The sequence below is a fragment of the Lutra lutra genome, chromosome 1 (assembly GCF_902655055.1).
Source record: "Lutra lutra chromosome 1, mLutLut1.2, whole genome shotgun sequence".
Taxonomy (NCBI): domain Eukaryota; kingdom Metazoa; phylum Chordata; class Mammalia; order Carnivora; family Mustelidae; genus Lutra; species Lutra lutra.
The window spans coordinates 148,063,161-148,084,842 of NC_062278.1; the positions used below are offsets into that span (position 1 = coordinate 148,063,161).

The 21,682-nt window shown below is 38.7% G+C and overlaps 1 protein-coding gene and 1 pseudogene across 9 annotated transcripts in view; one reads left to right on the forward strand and one right to left on the reverse strand.

Annotated features, from left to right (window-relative positions):
- RBMS3 (RNA binding motif single stranded interacting protein 3) overlaps positions 1-21,682 on the forward strand; it is a 1,359,637-nt gene that overhangs the window by 1,104,601 nt on the left and 233,354 nt on the right. For all 9 annotated transcript variants that reach the window (XM_047738838.1, XM_047738869.1, XM_047738849.1 and 6 more), the window contains one exon: positions 9,462-9,619. In XM_047738838.1, coding sequence (XP_047594794.1) covers positions 9,462-9,619 — 158 coding nt within the window. The remainder of the gene's footprint in view (positions 1-9,461; positions 9,620-21,682) is intronic.
- On the reverse strand, positions 19,894-20,090 carry LOC125089516 (uncharacterized; annotated as a pseudogene).

The following is a 21,682-nucleotide window of genomic DNA, read 5'->3' on the forward strand; positions in this document are numbered from 1 at the left end:
AATGTATACCTGAATTGGCTAAAAAAAAAAAAAAGAAGAAGAAGAAGAGGAAGAAGTACCTATGTAGAGCTGACAGCTGCCTCTTCCTCTACAATATGTGAATGGTGCATGGTTTTACGAACCCAGTTTTCCGCAAAATTGACACTGGGTAATTTAAAAATAAAAATAGATTCCAACAAAACAGCAACACCACAGCAACATTTTGTATACAAAGCTGCAGTTTTTCACTTTCTGTGTATTAAACACTTTTTTAAAAAATTTAACCTTGTGTAATAAAGGTAAGAAGGAAACTAGCCAGTTAATTACTTTTTCCTTAGTAACCTGCCAGCAAGTCCTAACTCTGGGTCTTCTCTTGCTTACTCATTTCCTCAGTATGACTAAGTGATTTCCATTCTTAGTCAAAAAGGTAAATTGAGCTGCTAAATAGGTTTACACATTGAATACCTGTAGGAATCTATCCAAAGTGGCTCCTTCCCCTTGGTCTTTCAGAGAAAGGTGTGAGCCAGCCATTAAATACATTGCTTTTAAATTGAAATCTCATGCTTCTGTTCAAATAGATTGGGATTTGATTTCAAGCTGGTTTTTCTAATAGCTGTATGATGTTGGGCAATTGCATAGCTTCTTAAAATCTCAGCTTTCTCACATGTAAAATGGGGACATTAGCCATATCTACCCCAAGTACTGCTTCAAGGAATAAAACCATAATGGAGTGAAGTAAATTTAAAGCACGGTGCTTGGCACATAGTAAGCTTAAAATTAATATTAGATAATATTGTACCTTAAAATAGTAAGACTATGAACCTTATCTGACAGTGAATAAATTATACGACAGTAATGTTAATCCTTTATAGCAATGGATATTTTAGTATAAGTGTGACCCATGCAATACATGGGAATAGTTATACTAAAAAAAGTTATTTGTTGTTTATCAGAAATTCATATTTAACAGGGTGTCCTTATTTTGTGAGACACAGTGTTAGCCACATGAGCTCTGTTGCACAATTCTAAGAGGTACTACTTTTGTTGCACTCTGGGGGTATCTTCTACATAGAATACAATGAGAATGGTCACCTTGAGCAGAACTCTACAACCCTAGCATCTTTATTTATCAGAGCTACATCTGTGTGTATACCACACATGCGTGTGAGCCTCTGCAAATTTCTAAGCCAACATATCCCAGGCAGAAGATACAAAATGGTCTGCACTGCTCTCTAATTATATGTGTTGTGGTGGATATTCTAGAAGAAATTAATGGTGATACTCACACCATTTCTGCACTTCCAGTTGTTTGAAAGAGGACCATAGTCATTATCAACAAGTCAGGTGACAGCTTTCTACCCCAGAGTTCACCCCAGAGAGACCAATAAAATTGACATCCCTGGAGAGCCCCTTCCGAGGGGCAGGTTAGATTCTGAGAAAATGTGGAGCGATTTGTTTACAATATTGAGTAGTTCTCTATAGTTTGGTTTCCTGTTCTCATTTTTTATCTGTCAGGACCCAGAGTACAAAACCGTACATATTTGTGACATAGTAACATATTACAATAAAACTATAGAGAGATCTCAATATTGTAAAATGTTAATTTAGCATTTTCTCACAGGAGAAACCATCACGTCAGGGCTGATAACGGGTGATACTGAGCTCGAGTTCATGAGGTGCATGTGGAGGGAGAACTCAAGGAAAGCCAGGAATCCAATTTGGCCACCTGTTCCAGGACCACAGGTAATTCAAATATAGTCATAAAGACTCGAGAGGCTCATTGAATCATTCACTGCTCACCTCAACTCCAAGGCCGCTTGATTGATCTAGAAATAAAAGCCTTAAAGAATTTTGCAAATTAGCAGCGGTGCAGGTTGTCCTAAGCACCGGGCAGGGTTTCACAGGCTTCTGCCAAGTTTCTTACCCAGAATCAAACCCTCCAATTGAACTTGAGGACATGAACTCCTGTTGCCAGTGCCTGGCTTATATTAAATCTAAAGTAATTAAATGCTTCTTTAAAAATGTGTGTTCCTTATAGAAATTGGTCTTGGTGCCTTGGGAGGAAAAACTGATATGTATCACCCTCTTACTTCCTCACCACAAGGGGAAGAGAAATCACCCTTTTTCTTTTCAGAGAGGGAGAAGATTAAAAACACAGGGCAGCCCTCTTTACCACTTACCAAACCCTACAGAGGACGAGTTTCTCAGGCATGACTTGGGGGTGAAAGCCTCCTTCTTGTCAGTCCTTCTTTACTTTTCTCTTTGCTCTTTAATCATGATTCTAGAGCATGTATCTTATGGAAAGGCAGTGCCTCTCTCTTTCCCCAGTCAAAGGCCATGGCTCTGTGGCTAAGGAATACAGATGTCCCAGTGCGAAGATGAGAATTGACCATGTGTTGTATGTTTTCATAGCAATATGGATTTGGCAAAATTAACACATGGTATGAGTTAGAGTCCTCCAGAATAATAGAACCAATAGGAGATATTAATTAATTAATTTATTTATTTATTATTGGGATCTGCTCACATGATTATGGAGGCTGACAGGCCCCAAGATCCGCAGTCATCAAGCTGGAGAGCTAATGGTATAGTTCCAGTGTGCTGGCCACCAAGCTTGAGATCCAGGAAGAACAGAAGTGTCAATTTGAGCCTGAAGGCAGAGGGGAAAAAAAAAGAAACACACACACACACACACACACACACACAGATATACAAATATATCTATATAAATATGATGTCTGTATATACTTCTGTATATACTGTACATACACTTCTGTATATACAGTACATACAGTATATACTGTACATACTAAATCCTATATATACTAAGTATATACTAAATATTTCTGTCTGTGTATAGATATATCTATATATCTATATCTATCTCAGCTTGAAGTCTAGCTTGAAGTCTGATCTCTTAACTCAGGAGATCAGTCTTTCTGTTTTAATCAGGTCTTTACAACTGAGTGGATGGGACCCTTCCACATTAGCAGGGCAAGCTCCTTTACTCAATCAACAGATTCAAATCTTAGACTCACCAAGAAAACACCCTCCCAGATACATCCAGAATAACATGACCAACCCCCTGTGCCCCACGTGGCAGAGTGTGGTTGGCACAGAAAATAACCATCAGACACATGGATGGTACTGAAGCAAATATGGCCACAACTAGAGGCTCCCTCCCGTGACTTACCTAGAGGGGCCATAACCTGGAGAGCCATGCACCGAACATGCTGAGAGTATTACTAGAACAGGGAAGACAACTTTATACCAAACTAGCTCCAAATCCTCTGATGCCTGCAGGCCAGTTCACATGGGAGGCTCTGGCTCCTTGCTTCCGTTTTCAGGGTGAGAGAAGACAGTTTTTATTATTATTAACTTTTAAATTGCTACAACATTTAAAATGGACTATCCATTAAAAAAACAATTGCTCCTTTGTCTCTCCATTGATTTTCCTTTTTACAGGTGAGGCCCACTGAATTGCTATATTTATCGGCAATCCCCAGAGTTCGTGTAGTGTAAGAGAAAGGGGACCAGATGGAAAGCCAAAAAGTATCACTTATGGTGTTGTTTATTTGCCTACTGGCCATGTGACCTTGGCAACCTTTTCAAGAGACTAGAACCAGTTTTCTTATTTGTAGAGTGGAGGTAATAACTCTTGCCTTCCCTACCTCATAGGGTTATTATAAAAGGCCACCTGAGATAAAATGATGCTGCAGCATTTGGAATACTGTAAAACTCTGCTCTGTGTCAGGTAATAATAATATTATCTTCCGTCTGTATGAACATCCCTCTCAATGTGTTTTTAAAACATTATAGTCACATGTTTGCTTTAGAATTATTTCACACGTCCTTGGGATATTTATGGATGTTTTGTCACCCCTACTTCAGATAATTCATCTTGAGAGAGTTCAAAAATGAATAAATTGGTTATACACAATTTTGTGATTTTTAAAAAAGGACTTGATAAAGTAAGGAAAAACTGATAACCATACAGTGTTGTATTATGATGAGAAAAAATAGGAGTATAGTACCCTAAAACAGTGTTACATAAAGTTTGGTTCACCCAATGGTACTCCTTGCACTGAAATAAATAACAGAAGTTGAACGTAAGCATTTAAAACTTTATATAGCCATTTCATATCAACATAATATTTATTCTAAACATAATTTTGGTCTGTCAAATGTAATAATAAAAAATGCAGCTTTGTTGTATTGTATTTTACAAATATTGGTGCATGACAGATTGAAAATAAAAATGGTCTCCCCCCAGGTATAGCTTGATAAACATTGTTCTAAAGTCTCTAACGCTAATAACTATTTCCAGATATTTAAATGTAGTTTTGGCAAGACTATTACCAAATCAAGTTTTGAAGTCTTCCACTAACTACTTTTTTCAGAATTATGTATATATAATGGACATAATGCATACTCAGAAAACACAGTCCAGACTCTGTTGGTTTGCAAGCTCCTCTGGAACTTCTCAGGTATAATCTGAAACTGGCGGCAGTGCTCAGAGGGCAGCAAACAATGAAAGAAAGAGGCCGGCCACTCCAGGTGGGTAGGTGACAGGTTTAAGGCGTAAAAGGAGCTTATACACAAGACTTGTCTTAGGCAGCAGGGAAATGAGTAGATCTCTGTACCTGCTTGCCAAATCTTAACAATTTCTATAGACTTAACTGGGTTCCATCATGTATACCATGCAGGTAGTCTCAAAACCACATCACTATATCAAGGTTGGGTCCTTGCAACAGCCTCTGGGAGTGGGGAAAGCAAGGGAAGCCCACATTCCAAGGATAGGGGAGGAAGTGAGGAGCCTCCAGTTGCCCAGGTGCAGCTAATGGATCAACCAATGATCCCATCTTCTCTTCCCTGTGACCTTCCCCAACAGAAGTAACCTTTGATCTAGATGCAAGCAACCATTATTGTCCTTCATTGGTATTCATTTGCTTAACCTACCTTGAAATGCTCCGAAACTCAAATTGTCTTAAACTGTTAAAAAGAAAAGAGTGCCCTATTTTGGCAATTTGCGTATACAAAAAATCTAAGAAAATGGAAGTCATTTCAGAAAAAAAATAAATTATTTACGTATTCTTGAGTGAAATGACAGGTCTCTGCTTTCATTAATAATGGAGAGGATACTTTACTGTTTCACAATCCTATAACAAAATTAAATAATAGATCAAGAAATCCCTGTAAGAAAAGATACAGAAACAGACCAATATTGGGAAGTTACTTATGGTGACCTGGTCGATCCAATGTAGTACATGTATGAATTGTAGTCACATACTTTTACAAATGAGTATACAGTGCAGAGTATTCATTCAGTGAGTGTGTAAAATGCTGACCAAGGCTAGGACCTTTTTTTTCTTGTCTTCTTTTTTCATAACCTTAACTCGATAGCTAAAGTTAATTGATGAATAAGCAAAACTGAATAAAACAAGGAATTCAGAGGTTTTTATTGTCATCTGCATTAATACTCCTTTGAACTACAGCCTGTTGTCTGCTATCATTGTTTCTTAAGAGAAAAGACAGTGTCGTGAATTGGTAAGCACATAGAACCATGTAAAAAGGACATGAGTTCTATTTCAAGCCCATGAACTTGAGCAAGCCATACTACTCCTTTAACTTATTTTTTCCCCCCATTTATTAAATGATCAGATTGAAGAAGATATCCCCTAAGGTCCATTCTGGAGCTAAGTCACCTGAAAATTTAAGTTAAAAAAGTTTTCTAGAAGTTCTTTTACATTGCAATTCTCACATGAGAATTTTTTTCTGAAACGTTAAAAGGAGAGTGCTCTTTGGTTCGTAGTGCCGAAGCATCTTTTGAAAGTGGCCATCAATTTACATAAACCTGATACCTAGATAACATTAAAAGTAAAAATATGAATGTATAATTGTATAAAAATAAATGTATAAGGGCGCCTGGCTGGCTCAGTGGTTAAGCCTCTGCCTTCGGCTCAGGTCATGATCTCAGGGTCCTGAGATCAAGTCCCACGACGGGCTCTCTGCTCAGTGGAGAACCTGCTTCCTCCACTCTCTCTCTCTCTCTCTGCCTACTTGTGATCTCTGTCAAATAAATAAATAAAATCTTCTTAAAAAAATGTATATATTCTTTTAAAGTTCATTCTGTCATGTCAACACATATATTCAATACTAGTACTGCATTTCAAAGGACAGAATTACTCAATAAATAACATTTCCCAATGCTATACATTTTCTGTGAATATAAATTAAGGAATTACACCATCCAGTACTATCATGTGTCTGCGAATACTGATTTAAGGAGTTGGCCTTGCTGTTTGAATTTGAATTCAGAAAACAGCTTACGGGCCATTCCCTTATGTTCTAAGTCCTGTGTGTTGATCACACATCATTTTGAGAAGCTGCAATGAATTCTACACTTGGAGAATTTGGAAACAGATTTGAATGAGGATAAACTAATTCTTCCCTACCTAGATAAAATGACAAGATCTGTACAGCATGCTGGGATAGTGGGTTGGCTGGTTGTTGTTAGTTAGCCTGATCGAGGACAAAGAGGTGTAGAATGCAGGACAAATTCCTGCCATTGAGAAGACTGCGGCTCCTCTCTGAGAAGTTCAGGGTTAATGCAAGAACTCCTAATCTATGGGACGTGTATCTCTCGTGGAACTTAAGTAGATCTAGGTGTGTAGGATCCAGAAATTGCATCATAAGAAGATGATTCTTTTCCTAATTCTGTCTCAATTCTGATTCTTCCCAGAAAAGGAAAAACAAACAAACAAACAAACAAACAAAACAAAAAACCCCTCCATCTGGTGCTAGCGAGTTTCTCACACCTTTCTTAATTACAAATCTCGTTTGTAACTGAGAAATTTCAGCCACAAGAGTCAATGCCTTTTGCAAACAAACAGTACCTAGCTATAATTTAATAACACTGATTTGTTATTTCCTGTTCTAACAATAACCTATCTAAGCCAAGTAATACCAGCTATTTAGTTTGGTAGCAACATAGAGTTACTTTTTAAGCGAACTTAGTTAAGGCCAAAAGTATGTTGATTTAAAGGAAGCTTTTCGGCAAATAAAAAGTTGTGTGTGGCTGGCAAAAATTTCTCAGGTGATATGCAGGTGACTGAAGCTTGGGAAACATTGGGCTAGTGAAAAACACACTGAACTTGAAGATAGGAAACTTGGTCACCAAGTCTATTTCCAGTCCTGTCACTAATTATCAGATTGTCCTTAGGCAAGATGATGCATCTTTATGACTCCCTTTCCTCATTATCCAATGATTATATTGTTATTTGCCAAGCTACCTTTGGAGTGACGTAAAAATTAAAGTAAATGATGGGTAGTGAAATCGGGGTACCTCAGTGGCGTAGTGCATTAAATGTCTGACTCTTGGTTTTGGCTCAAGTCCTGGTCTCAGGGCCCTTCGGCTGGTGCTCAGCATGGAGTGTGCCTCACATTCTCTCTCTCTCTCCCCCGGCCCCTCCCACTCATGCTCTCTCTTTCTTTCCCTAAAATTAATAGAAAAAAAAATTTTTTTAAACAAACATTATTTTTTTTTTAAAGATTTTATTTATCCATTTGACAGAGATCACAAGTAGGCAGTGAGGCAGGCAGAGAGAGAGAGAGGAGGAAGCAGGCTCCCTGCAGAGCAGAGAGCCCGATGTGGGGCTCGATCCCAGGACACTGGGATCATGACCTGAGCCGAAGGCAGAGGCCTTAACCCACTGAGCCACCCAGGTGCCCCAATAGAAAATTTTTTAACAGTTGTATGTATATAAGATTCTTTATTATGTATCTGAAACACGACTTTTTCTTTCCTTTTTTTCTTCCCATTATCCCAATTCAAAAAAAAAAAAAAGAACAAAAACATGATCATGACCATTTAGGAAAAGATAATAGATAATATTATCTCTGTTTTCACTCTAGGATCATGACATTTTTTTAGTAGTGTGCGTGTGCATGTGTGTGTGTGTGTTGAGAGAAACGGGGGAGAGTGACTACGGTTATACAGTTTCTACATTTACACTATTCCTAAATACTAAAAGTGTGTTGTCTTTTTCTGATTGATTATATGTTTATTTTTACCATTCTTCCATAGTGATAAAAAAAGCTTTAAAAACTAAATTGTTAAAAAATTTCACCTAATAATACATCTTATTAATCTCTAAGCTTAATAAAAACATTATGACCTATTTGAATATCTAGAACTGTATAAAACAATAGCTTCAGGCCAAAATTGTCTTTTGTCTTGAAATAATATTTGGAATCTTGCTTGTATTTTTTTCACTGTGCCTAAAACCTCGAATTTTCTACAGAATATGATATCTCTTTACAAAAGATGTTTCACTGTTACATAATGTCATTTCCTATAGATTTCATAATTTCTTTTTCCAATCTAATCTTGCTTATCCTTGAAGCTAAGTTTGTTGTTTTTGTTAAAATATAAAGGTGCAGTTAAATATATGATATATTTTGATCTTAATGGCTAATGTGTCAGGTTTGTGGCTGTTTTATCTTGATACATATATACAACAAAGTCCCAATTCTAATTCATTGTGTGATAGAGAGGATATTCGTGGACATAGAGATCATGCTAACAATTGTTTGGGTTCCCATTCTATTAAGGAAATGTACTTAGCACTATTGCTTTTGGATTAGAAAATGATAGACATCATAATTTCATTCAAACATTAACATGTATGGTGTAGGATAGCAATTTCCAAACTTGTGCAATCATCAGAGTCACCTGGAGGGCTTGTCAAAACACAGATTGCTTGTTCCATCCTCAGTTTCTGATTCTGTGCTTCTGGGGTAAAGTCTCAGAATTTGCATTTTTAGCAAGTCCCACAGTGATGATGAGGCTGATGTGGTTCCCCTTGACCCCAGCCTTTTTGTCTAATGAAAGGCGGTAGAGCAGGACAGTGAAGCCTATGGACTTAGGTGATATCCCACAGACTTTGGTGATAGCCCCAGAGTTGAGCCCTGGCTTTGATACTTATGAACTCTGTAACATGGACAACTTAAGGATCAATTTTGTCTTCTGTAAAATGGTAACAGTTATATTTATTGGGAATATTGAATAAAATAATGCATATTGACTGTATAGAATAATGCTTAGCCCTGTAATGAACTCCCACTAAATGCAACATTTGTAATTAGTGGTGACGGTAATTGGAGTTTTGAGAGTAGAAGCAGTAGTTAGTGGTAGTAGAAAAGAATATACATTTGCTTTGTTCCTTGCAATAAAAGTTTATATTTCTTTCCTAAAGAGGCGGGGCAGAAAGCTTGCTTTTCATTTATGACATTGTTTCTATGAGAAACACTCCAGCAAGAAGGGAATTCATTGAAAAGAAGTAGTGCCTTTAGTAAAAGAATGTTCAAGAGTGTATTGGAGATGGGAATCTATGTTGCAGTGCAAGCACAGTTTTATCCATTCATGCAGTAGGTTTTTCAGTATTCAGAACCTAATGTATTTGTTTCTTTCCTTCTCTTAGCAACAAGAGCAAGACCCAACAAACCTATACATCTCAAATCTCCCCATTTCCATGGATGAGCAGGAACTTGAGAATATGCTGAAACCCTTCGGACACGTCATTTCCACAAGAATACTAAGAGATGCTAATGGAGTCAGCAGAGGTGTTGGCTTTGCCAGGTAAAACACTTGCTACATACATGTATTACTTTTCTTTCCTCCTTATTCTCTTTTAATTCATTCCTTTCTAGAACTAGGGCCCAAAGCAATGGAACATTTCGCTCTCTCCCTGCCAAAAAGAAGCTTTTCAAATCAACTCTGTATCTTTGTCTCAATCAAAGAATTCCAGTGTAATTATAAATATGTTGTGCTTGCTAAAATCTGTACATAGAATGGTTATATATGTCTCGGGTCATAATGGTATGCATGCCCAGTTCCCAATTCTCTCTTTGCCTGTAGATTAGCAAAATCAGATGCTGTCAATTTCTGCTATTGGTTATAAATGCCCAGCACCCCAGCGCTAAAGAGCCCATGCGGTGAACAAAGCATCCAAATGTTTTTGCAGTGATTTCCAAAGAATGAGACGATAGAATTTCTCAGTCAAGAAAAGGAAGAGAAGAAAGATTTCGAGAAACAGGAATTACTGGGAAGTCCAAAGGAACCCAGAAATATAAGGTGGGGGGGGAGGTTAGGAGGGCAGTTGCATTTAAGAGGCTCTGGCTGTGTGGTTTTGATATTTTACGCAGAACAGAAAAAAGCAAATTGCACTTTTTTCATTGTCAGGAAAGGAAAAGTAGTTTTCATCTTAACTTTAAGGGATGTTTACAAAAGAAGATCTCAGCCAGAAACGGAGTTAAAATGGTGGTACCTGCTGTGCTTTCATGAAAAACAAAGCAAAAGAAACCACAGAGAAAAAGAAACTGCTGAACAACAAAGAATGAGAGTAAAAGCCGTGTCTCCATGGCTTGGTGTGTTTATGTGTCTCCAGCTGACTTAACATGGATGAGTGAGTGAATGGATGCTCGTGTCTTTGGGAAGTCAGCCCTTTGCAGACAGGTGTGTCCATCTATAATAAATCCTGCCATTACCTGGAAACCATTCCAAACCAATGTTTATTAACCCACTTTGAAAGATAACATTTTGTAGGGGCACCTGGGTGGCTCATTCGGCTAGGCCTCTGACTCTTGACTTTGGTCTGGGTCATGATCTCAGGGTCTTGAGACTGGGCTCCATGTCGGGCGGGAGCCTGCTTGGGATTCTCCCTCTCCCTCTGCCCCTCCTGGGCTCAGTTTCTATCTTTCTAAATCAATCAGTCAGTCAATACTAATATCTACCTTAACTTCCTCTAACTCATGGACCATGTCTTAAAATTCATATTCCCCCCATTTTCTGGTAGAAATGTACAAGATGCATGCTGATTTGAAGAGAAATAAGCAGAATGAAGAAACTCTCCTGAACTTGAATGTATGCTTGAGGCATTCACTTTTTCAGATCACTGGTAACTGCTCGTTTATGTGGTCAAGGCAGAGCTAATCACATCAGCCAGGGCTCTGAATTTTGCCAATGTCAGATATTATCTAAGCTGCTGTGGGAGGGCTGATCAGTGTGGGAGTTCACTGAAATGAACAGCACTCATCCTTCTGGTCCTTCTCTCACTTCTTGACCCCTGCCCCAAAACTCTCTCTAACAAATTAGTCTCTCCTTCATTTGTACTCCCTCTGAGAAATGAACATATTTCAACTTCATCAAGACAAAACATTTTCTAAGATCTATGGTGACCTTTCTTTCTTTCCTTTTTAGGCAAAGGGCTTTTGATACAGATATGGTAATTTGCTAGGGCTGCTGTAACAGAATACAACAGACTGGGTGGGTTAAATGACAAAAATTTATTTTCTCAGAGTTCTAGAAGGTGGAAGTCCAAAATGATGGTGTCAGTAGGTTTGGTTTCCTCTGAGGCTTCTCACCTTGTCTTGTAGATGACCTTGTTTTCCCTGTATCTTGGTTATAAATGCCCAGTACCCCAGTGCTTCCCTTTCTGTCTCTGTCTTACTCTCTTCTTTCTAAAAGGCTATCAGTCTTGGGGCACCTGTCTCGCTCAGTCAGAAGAGTATGTGACTCTTGATCTCAGGGTCATGAGTTCGAGCCCTATATTAGCTATAGAGATTATTTAAATAAATAAACTTAAATTAAAAAAAGAATTTGGAGGACATCAGGGGCACCGGGGTTACTCAGTCAGTTAAGCATCTGCCTTCAGCTCAGGTCATGATCCCAGGGTCCTGGAATTGATTCTCCATGTTGTCAGGCTCCCTGCTCCCTACGGGGAGTTTTCTTCACCCTCTCCCTCTGCCTCAACCCACCATCCTGTTCTCTCTCCCACACATGCTCCATCTCTCTCAAAGAAATAAATAAATAATCTTTAAAAAAAATTTTAAAGGACATCAGTCAGATTGGTTGAGGACCCACCCATATGAGGCCCTATCTCCATATACAGTCACATTATGAAGTCCTGGGGGCTAGGACTTCAGCATAGGAATTTGTTGTGGTAGAGGCACAGTTCAGCTTATGACACAGAAATTGGGCTGTTCAGTTCCCTTAATTCTGTCTTCTCTATACACTTTCAGTTTGCTTAAAATGAAGAATATTCTTCTTGGTGCAGAACCAAGTAATGCACATTGTAAGAGACAATACTATAATCATAGTATATGATGTTATGAAAAAGTAAATCCTATAGTGCTTTTTTTTCTTTAAGAACTGAGGAAGAGTGCGGATTTTAAATTATTATTTTATGTCTACTCTGAATGCAGCCTCCCTCTTTTAGTGCATTTTGCATATGGAAACTATCAATGATTCTTTAAAGTACAAATCGGGGGTGCCTGAGTGGTTCAGTTAGTTAAGCGTCTGCCTTAGGTTCAGGTCATGATCCCAGGGTCCTGGGATTGAGCCCCACATCAGGCTCCCTGCTCAGTTGGGAGTCTCCTTCTCCCTCTCCTTCTGCCCCTCCCCCTGCTCATGCTCTCTCTCACTATCTCTGTTTCCCTTAAATAAATAGTCTTTAAAAAAATAAAAGATTAAAAAAAATACAAATCTGATCATGTCAGGGGCCTGTTTATATCTCTCAATATGGTCCAAATGATTGGATTTACCAACCTTGCCAACATTATCCCTGACATCATTATCCCAGACATCATTCATTTTCTGGGCCTTCTGTCTTCCTGTCTCTTACCCTGGGCACAAGAAGCCCTTCCTGACTGTTACACTTTTCATGTCTCTTACTCTGGCTTCTGCTTATTTATCCTTCAGGCATTGGCTTAAATGTCTTTTCTTCAAAAACCCTTTTGTGACCTCTATCTCCAGCCTTCAAAGTTAGATGGTCTCGTTACAGCTCCTGTCAAAGTTTTTTTGGTTTTTTGTTTGTTTGTTTTTCCCCAAATAAGATCTATCAAAATCATAATGAATTCACTATTTAATGTGTGTCTTCACCCACTGGATTTTACATTTCCTTACGTGGTATTTCCTTTTCACTGTTGAGAGCATGGATGGGTGGATGGTAGTTAGCATAATTACTTTTTGATGAAGTTCCTGAATGACTAAGCCCCAAGGAATGGCCTTTTAAAACTCTTAGCTTAGAATAGGAATTATCAGTCACATTCCAATACTGAAACTTCGGTCTCCATACTCTAAATCATGTTATTTTCCAATTTCAGAAAGTAGCATGTGGATTGAAAAGGAAAACATAGGTTCAACTCAATTTCTTAGGCCTAAGAAATCAAAAGAAAACATCAATCTGCCTCTTTTGTAAGAAACTAAGAAACTGATGAAGAACCAGTATTTCATTTTCCTTGTTTCTTAGACCTGAAATTCCAAGGAGCAGGATCCCACATGATTTACCTAATTTGATGATGTGAAAAAATAATTTTAGCTCTATCATACGTCATTGGGTCTACCCAAGTTCCTCTCTCCTTGCACTTGGACATTTGCTCTGCTTTTCTCAAACCACCGTAGCTGCATCTTAACAAACTCAGTCTTTCACAAATTCACTTTTATACAGTTTTCCTTTTTTATAAATACCACCCTTTTCCCGTTGTTCAGCCTTTCTCATTTGGAGCTCTCCCTCTGAACCACAGAATGGACATGACTTGAGGGACAGTCTTCCCACTTCTTCCCAGGACAGCGTGTAGCTAGTGAGAGAAGTTAATGGATGACGTACAATGGTTGCCTTGGGACACGGGTTCTCAAAGTGTAGTTTCCAGGACAGAAACCTCAGCATTGCTTGGGAAAGTGTTGGAAATGCCATTTTGGAGTCCTGTCCCAATTGAGGCAGCAATGGTGGGAGGTGGATGGGGTACAGGGATCTGTACTTTATCAAACACTCTAGGTGACTCTCATGCTTCCTAAACCTTGAGAAGCTTTGCCTTAGGGCATTAGGGCTTAATTCTCAAATCATCTGGAAGGCTTGTAAAATTTCTGATTGTTGGCCTCCATTCTTAGAAATTTTTCCTGATGGAGCTGATTCTTGTTGACACCTCAATCACACTCTTCCACTTTGTCAAATGTACTGGTCATAAATACATCTCCTGTCCTAGTCTTCAAGTGTAGGGACCATGTCTTGTTCTTCTTCATGTCTATCCCAGCACCTAGAATATCATCTGACATATTACTGATCTTCAGTAAATTTTTGATGATGAACAAATGAAATCACTTTGAGTGTTTTGTTTTTGTTTGTTTTTGACTATAACTGGGCAGGGTGGTAGCATTTGATGATAAAGATAAGCTAGTTCTGAGATGGGTGTCCTGGGGTTTTAGAGGAAAGTACAGTCACATCAGTTCAACTATTATTGATTTACAAATTATTTCTTCATCAAAAAGTTCACAGTGCCACAGGTGTTACTAAAACTAAATGCTTATTTGATTAGGAGCACAGTCGGCCTGTAATTGTGCCTGGTAAATCGTATCCACCTCTTGAATTTATGGCTCTCTCAATTTTTGTAACTTGAATATATATTTTATCAAGCTTCATTTTAAAGATTTTATTTATTTATTCATTATTTTATTTGAGAGAGAGAACATGAGCAGGGTGAGGGGCAAAGGGAGAAGGAGGGAATCTCAAGCAGACTGTACACTGAGCACGGGGCTCCATCTCAAGACCCTGAGATCGTGACCTGAGCTGAAACCAAGAATTGGTCACTTAACCGACTGAGCCACCCAGGTGCCCCAGCAGACTTTGTTTTAAATATTACCATTGGTCACTTCTAACCACCAGATATAGTCCTTGATTCATATGCAAGATATTCTAAAATTCTTTAACTAGAAATAAACCCCCCATTATTATTTTACTTGCAAGCTATACATTAATCTCCTTTGATAACCATCTCTTCAAAGTAAAGGTAGTATCTTCATTTTATATTTAAAACACTGAACTTCAAAGCATAAATTTGAATGCCAGTAGGGTGCACAGACAGCACAATTACAGGCTTTTCAAATTCCAGAAGCACCAGATATGTCTGAAATTACAGACATTTTATTTTATTTTTTATGTTTTTTTTTTTTCTTTACTCTCTTGTAACTTAAAACAATTTGTAAGATCCACTGCCCTCTAGGCAGCATTTTACAGCCAAGTCATAAACCTCTAAAAACAGAAGTTTATGGTGGGAATGCTGACAGTCAGACAAGTCAGACCCACTACTGCAGAGCTAGCGGGTGCCAACAGACTACCTTGCCTTCCACGGGTGAGGATCAGAGCATAAATCAGCCCGAGGCCGGACAGACATAACTGTGTGTTCATGTTATCCATTTCCCATTCCCAGTAACATGAGACCGTTTGTCTAACAAAAATCACATTGAAAGAGTGTTATGTGAGGCCGGTAAAGAATGACCTGAAGTGCAGAAGGGATGGGGGGTAAACATTCACAATTAATCCAGCTTCAACATCTGGGAACATAGAACCTCTTCAAGAAATGCATTTACTGTCCCCTGGTGAGCTAAAGAGCGTGAGAGACTGCTGAGCACAGAGACCTTTGTATTTTGTAGTATTTTTCACCCCTCCTCAGTACTCTTAATTTGATTCTCATGGAATTTTGTTTGAATGACTTTCAACATATGGGCAGCCCTGTGTTCTATCTCGCCCTAATGAATGAACATGTTTTCCAATTAAAGAGTTTCAGTTCTTTTTGTGAAATAAAATTTTAATAATAATAATTGTGGTTATAGATAGACAAATACCAGCCTGATTATTAAAAATCAGTATAAATAGCAGGTGAAAATACTTTTTGTGTTTTCTTTTATTAGTGTCGAATATCTTTAAAATTTTATTGATTTACTTTCTACTGCCTGATGCTTCTTGCTCCCTATCTTCTCCCCTCCTGAAATACAATGAACTTTGACTCAGGATCAGCATAATCAAAATATAGGAATTAAAAAAAATTATAAGGCAAATACCAGTGCTTCTCTTGCAGGCAAATATATGACCCTTTAAAATGACTATCACACTTGCCTAATTGTCATTGTTTGGGACATGTTTCGATCATATTTATAGATCTGATGGAACTTTTGTTTTAAAAATCCCTCCACCCCTTGCTGTCTTGGCTATTGTTTTGCTGTTTCTACCTCAAACTTACATGGAACTAGGAAATCAAATGTGAACAAAGAAAATCTCCAAAGTGTATGTTTAGTGATTAGTCATCTGCAAATTGCAGCTGTATTTGCACAGAGAGAGATTACAGTGTTTGTTGAGACTGAAGAGAGTAACGGCTGTTACTCCGTTCAGCAGTCTTAATTATTCAGCCAATTACCATCAAACGTGATCCACTGGAAAGTAGACTCTTGGTCCATCCTTTGGCTTCTGGATCTTTGTTCTTGTTTTATGTGTTTCTTCATTTATCTTGATCCGTTTCTGCACAATGTTTCTTTCTTTCACCATCAGTAAGTCATGATCATGGCTAGAGGTATAGCAGAACATTCTGCTTTCTTTACCATGTATTTGGAGCCTGGGGTTCAAGACCCAAATCAACCAACCAAGCAATGAGCCAACCAGTCAACCAATCAAACAAATGGCTTAAATTGCACCAAGTAATCTATAATTTTGAGATGTTCTGGACTCAAGTCTTGCTCTATACATGGCTTTATAAAAACTAAGAGAAGGAGGGAAACATATAATTTATTATTTTATCATTGTATCATTGAAATGACCAGATTGCAAAGATCATCCTCTATAGGATGAGAGGAGAGTTCTGAATATTATTTACTCATGTAAAGCTGAAATTGGAGAACTTTGTGACCTCGAGGTTGGAAAGAGTAACCAGTAAATGTACTCAGGGCCTGTACAATTTCTTTGCCTTGTACTGGCTATAAGTACAAACCGTGATGGGGACTCTTGGGCCATCTGAAGGCTGTGGGAATGTGAGGTAGGTTGTCTGTTCCCACCAAGAAATAAGAAAGTCTGGGAAATATCATTTGAACTCACAAGTGTGAGTCTTTTTTAGTATCTTTCCTATAGTCTCAGCTTTCTGTAAGTTGGGTCATCTCATCCACTCACTCTGTGTGGTTATGAACATGGCTTTCTGGGTCAGAAATAACATAGCTTGCATCTTACTTCTGCACCTCCTATCTTTGTTCTTGGACAAAGTATAAAACTCTCTGAGCCTCCTTTTCTGCTATGTACCATGTGTTTGTTCATTTGTCCATGTCACCCAATAAGTATGTCTTGGGAACTATAACATTCCAGTAATTGTTCAAGATACAGTAATGCAGGGGCGCCTGGGTGGCTCAGTGGATTAAAGCCTCTGCCTTCAGCTCAGGTCATGATCTCAGTGTCCTGGGATAGAGCCCTGCATCAGGCTCTCTGCTCAGCAGGGAACCTGCTTCCTCCTCTCTCTCTGCCTGCCTCTCTGCCTACTTGTGATCTCTCTCTGTCAAATAAATAAATAAAATCTTTAAAAAAAAAAGATACAGTAATGCAGAGGGAGAAAATATCTGACATTGTACTAGACTGTGGAGACAAAAAATGTAACCAAATAAGAAAATATAAAATAATATAAAATAATCCATATAAAATAATTGAAGGGCTATAAAAGCAAAATAAAACATAGGGATACAATAGAGAGTATGGCAGAATGAGAGGCTAGAAGTCAAAAACAGGAAAGTTCTCTGAAGAGAGAGCATTTAGGCTGAGATACATCTTGTGGTGGAAATGGATAGGGAATCCATCAAAGGGAAAAGGCAGGCAGAGATTCAAGATGGGGGCAACTTTGGCATATTTGGGATCCAGAAAAAGGGGTGAGGTTACTATTCATAGAGGAAGGAAAAGAGATGTAACAGATAATAATATCTAGGAGTTAAATGTGCCTATAACACAAAGAGATTGATTAAAAGCAGTAATGAATTCCAGTGGCACTTAATGGTAGGATTTTTCTAGTTCTGAACATTCTATACTTATTGATTCCTCTTTATCTCTATTTTAATGTTTTTAATTTAATTTTCTTCCATTTCTTCACCAGAACTCCTTTTGAAAACTTTAGTCTATGGTTTTAAAGGCCAGATTTTGGTTATGATGTCAACTGAAGGTAGGCAGATAATCTAACTATCAAGTAGTTCCCAGACTGGTGTAAAAGAAACCATTGTTTGTTTGTTTGTTTCCTTGCCTTTTCCTTCAAACACACAGCCTCCAGGGTAATTTTGTTCCTCCAGCCTTGATAGTTTTATGGCAGAGCCATCAGCATGCTGGCTGCAAACAGAATTTCACCCCATATGATTCAGCTGAAGAGACTAGAATAAAGCAGGATTTAAGAAAAGTGTGGGTAGAGTGAAGGGAACTGACCAAGGATGTGGAGATACCCAGAGATGACCAGCAGAAGGAAGCTTTTACTACCCCGAGACAGCTGAAGGTAGATGGAAGAGTGCTCCCAGAGCCAGTGAAACCCAGAGCTGTGGAAAAGGCTGCCTGGAGTAGCTGAAGACAGGGAGAGATGCAATCCCAGCCAGAGTGGCAGTGCCAAGGGCAAGAGAGAAGGAGGAGGAACTGGTCAAACTTCTCTTTACTCCTGTGGCTGAATCCAATGAAAAGCTATCAGATAAAAGAGCTAAGAGGACAGAGTTCATAGACCATTCTTTGAAGCATAGAGCAGAGAAGACCTATAGAAGGGTAAACAGAAAATACCAGAAAACACATGGGTAAATTGACTTATTTTTCTTTCCCCTTGACTTCACTAATTAAAAAAAAAAAGAAAGAAAGAAAGAAAGAAGAGAAAAGGAAAGAAAAGAAAAAATAGTGCAAGGTTAATGATAACTAAGCATCTGCTACTTTACCTTAGCATCGGCGATTGATACAGGACAGTAGGAGTGATGACAAACCAGTTTGGTTTAAAGGAAGCAACTGTTCAACTTCGGGTCATGGTTGCTATGATGCTACCACTTCTAAAACCGAAAGTGTGGGATTTTCTAACAATAGATACATGTTGTTTTTCTACATCAGTTCTCCAATTATGACACCAACTGGGTGTCCCACTATTCAGTTCAATTCTAACACTATGTAGGGTTATCGCCAGACCTCACAGGTTTGAGGGCTCAGTCCCACAAGACTGTTCCCATTCAGACACCAGCCCCAAATGGTGGGAACTACCCACCATTCCTTAACCCCGTCAGATTTGCTGAGTCACTAGAACAATCCACAGGACTCATGAAAACAATTTTCTTATGTTTACTAGTATATTACGAAGGATACAACTCAGGAATGGCCAAAAGAGTTGTAGAGGGCAAGATACAGGGAATAAGGAGTGACCTCAAGCTTCTCTGTCCTCTGTGGGCATGCCACCCTCCCGAAAAATTGGCAAATCAGCGTGTTCACCAACCTGGAAGCTCTCTGAACTGTTTTGTTTAGTGGTTATTATGGAGGTTTTATGGCATAGGCATGGTTGATTCATTTACTGGCCGTTGGTGATTGAGATCAATCTTTAGCCCCTTTCCCATCCCCAGAGGTGGTGGGTGGGGCTGAAGCTCCAAACTTCCAATCATTTGGCCTTTGTGGTGAACAGCCCCATCCTGGATCTCTCTAGGCATCCCTTCTGGAGTTGCCTCATTGACATAAACTCAGGTATGGTCAAAAAGGTCTTATTTTAAGTAACAAAGGACACTCCTTTCACTCAGGAAATATCATGGGTTTTAGGAGTTCTGTGTCAGAAACCAGGGACAAAGACTAAATTTATTTTTATTATACCATAGTCGCCATGCAGAAAACATGGATCAGACCATATCAGCTTTCAAGAGGAATCAGGAATCCAGATTTTTATGTGAAGTCTCCCAATCTTTAAATGCTGACAACCATTTCAGATTCTCTAAAAACCTCTTTGTAGGCCAAACAAAACTTTCTACCTGAAGGCTGGATTCAGCCCATAATTTCTAGTTTGGGATATGTGACAAGGAGCTCCAGAACAGTGGTTTTCAACCTTGGCTGCACACTGGAATCACCTGGGTAGCTTTGAAAAATTGGTGCCTCGACTTCATGCCAAAGCAGTTAAATTAAAATCTCCTGGGCTGGGGCCCAGACATTGGTATTTTCAAAAATAGTTTCCTGATCATTTTAATGTACAGTTGTTTTAATTAGCAATAATCACGCCTTGGATAAACCTCATTGACTACGATACTGCCACTGTGCAAAGCTAATGTACAGTTATTTTAAAATAAACATTTTATTTTGGAATAAGGTTAATTTAATAGAAACATTACAGAGGTAATAAAGAGTTCCCATATATACCATGCCATTTGTTAACATTTTTTTTAAAGATTTTTATTTATTTTACAGAGATCACAAGTAGTCAGAAAGGCAGGCAGAGAGAGAGAGGGGGAAGCAGGCTCCCTGCTGAACAGAGAGCCTGATGCGGGGCTCGATCCCGGGACCCCAAGGTCATGACCTGAGCCGAAGTCAGAGGCTTAACCACTGAGCCACCCAGGTGCCCCCATTTGTTAACATTTTACAACACCGTGGTGCACATGTCAAAATTAAGAAACTGACATTGATACATTATTATTAACTGAACTCCAGACTTTATTTGGATTTCACCAATTTTTCCACTGATATGCTTTTTCTATTCCAGAATCTAACACAGAGTGCCATTTTTGTATTTAGTCGTCCTGTGTCATCAGTCTGTTATGATTTGCAACTGTTTCTCAGACTTTCCTTGTTTTTCCTGAGTGACACTAGCCAGGTAAACTGGGGAATGTCTCCAGAGTTGGGTATATTTGATGTTTTTCTCATAATAGGATCCCTATGATGTATAGATTTTTGGAAAGAGTACCATAGAGGTCAAGTGCCCTTTTAGTCACATCAGATGAAGGTATATCTCTGTTTTTTTACAACAACTGCTTTGGTTATTAGAGATGGAACTAGAATGGAAATAGTATGATTTATCCAGCATCAGAACACATTATAAGAGACGAGTACAGGAAATCGGGAGGGATGGTGGGAGGCCAGCAATGGAACTCCCTCTTTTCCAGCTAATCCATCTGAATTGAGGGTCAAGAGACAAACATTCTATTCCAGGTTCCTCCACTGACTAGTCTCTAGGGAAGGCAATTAGTGTTTGTTTCTTCATCTGTACGATTTTGAAGTTGATATCTGGGGCTATTTCTAGTGCTGAAATTATGTGATTCTAAAACTCTGGAGTGGTTTTTATTCGTTAAATATCGTCCGTAGTTTCGTTTCCCGAAAAAGAATGCGTTGTACTCCCGAGTTAAGACCCCACCTAAATGTCTGGGTTTTGGCAAAGGAAGATGGCAGAAAGGCAGCTGTGCCTCATTATTGGGTGCTTCTGATACTTGTATCCTAAGAATGTCAAGCACCTGGCAGAGAGAAAACAAACTATAAAGACTAAGAAGAAAGTTCAGCTCATTCACTCATCTTTGTTCCGGGGACTCAACTGTTCTCTCCATTACAATAGTAAGAAGTAAATGATGGAATTTATTTTTGAAATCTCAGAAGGAATATACCTTTTCATACTTTTAAAAATCTGTTAATGTTGCCCCTTTGCGTAACTCTAACCGGGTTTAAATGGAAGGCTGGCTCGCAACGTTAGATATGCTAAATTGCCAATAATTTGTACAGAGCCCGGGATTGCAAAACCACAAAAATTTCACAATAGCGGAAACCTCTAATTAACCAAATAAATGGCAAAGTGGATTGGTTTTAAATATACGGCTAATAATGCTTACTGCCTTGAGATCATAAACTGAGAGATTCTCCATTAAGCTGAGATA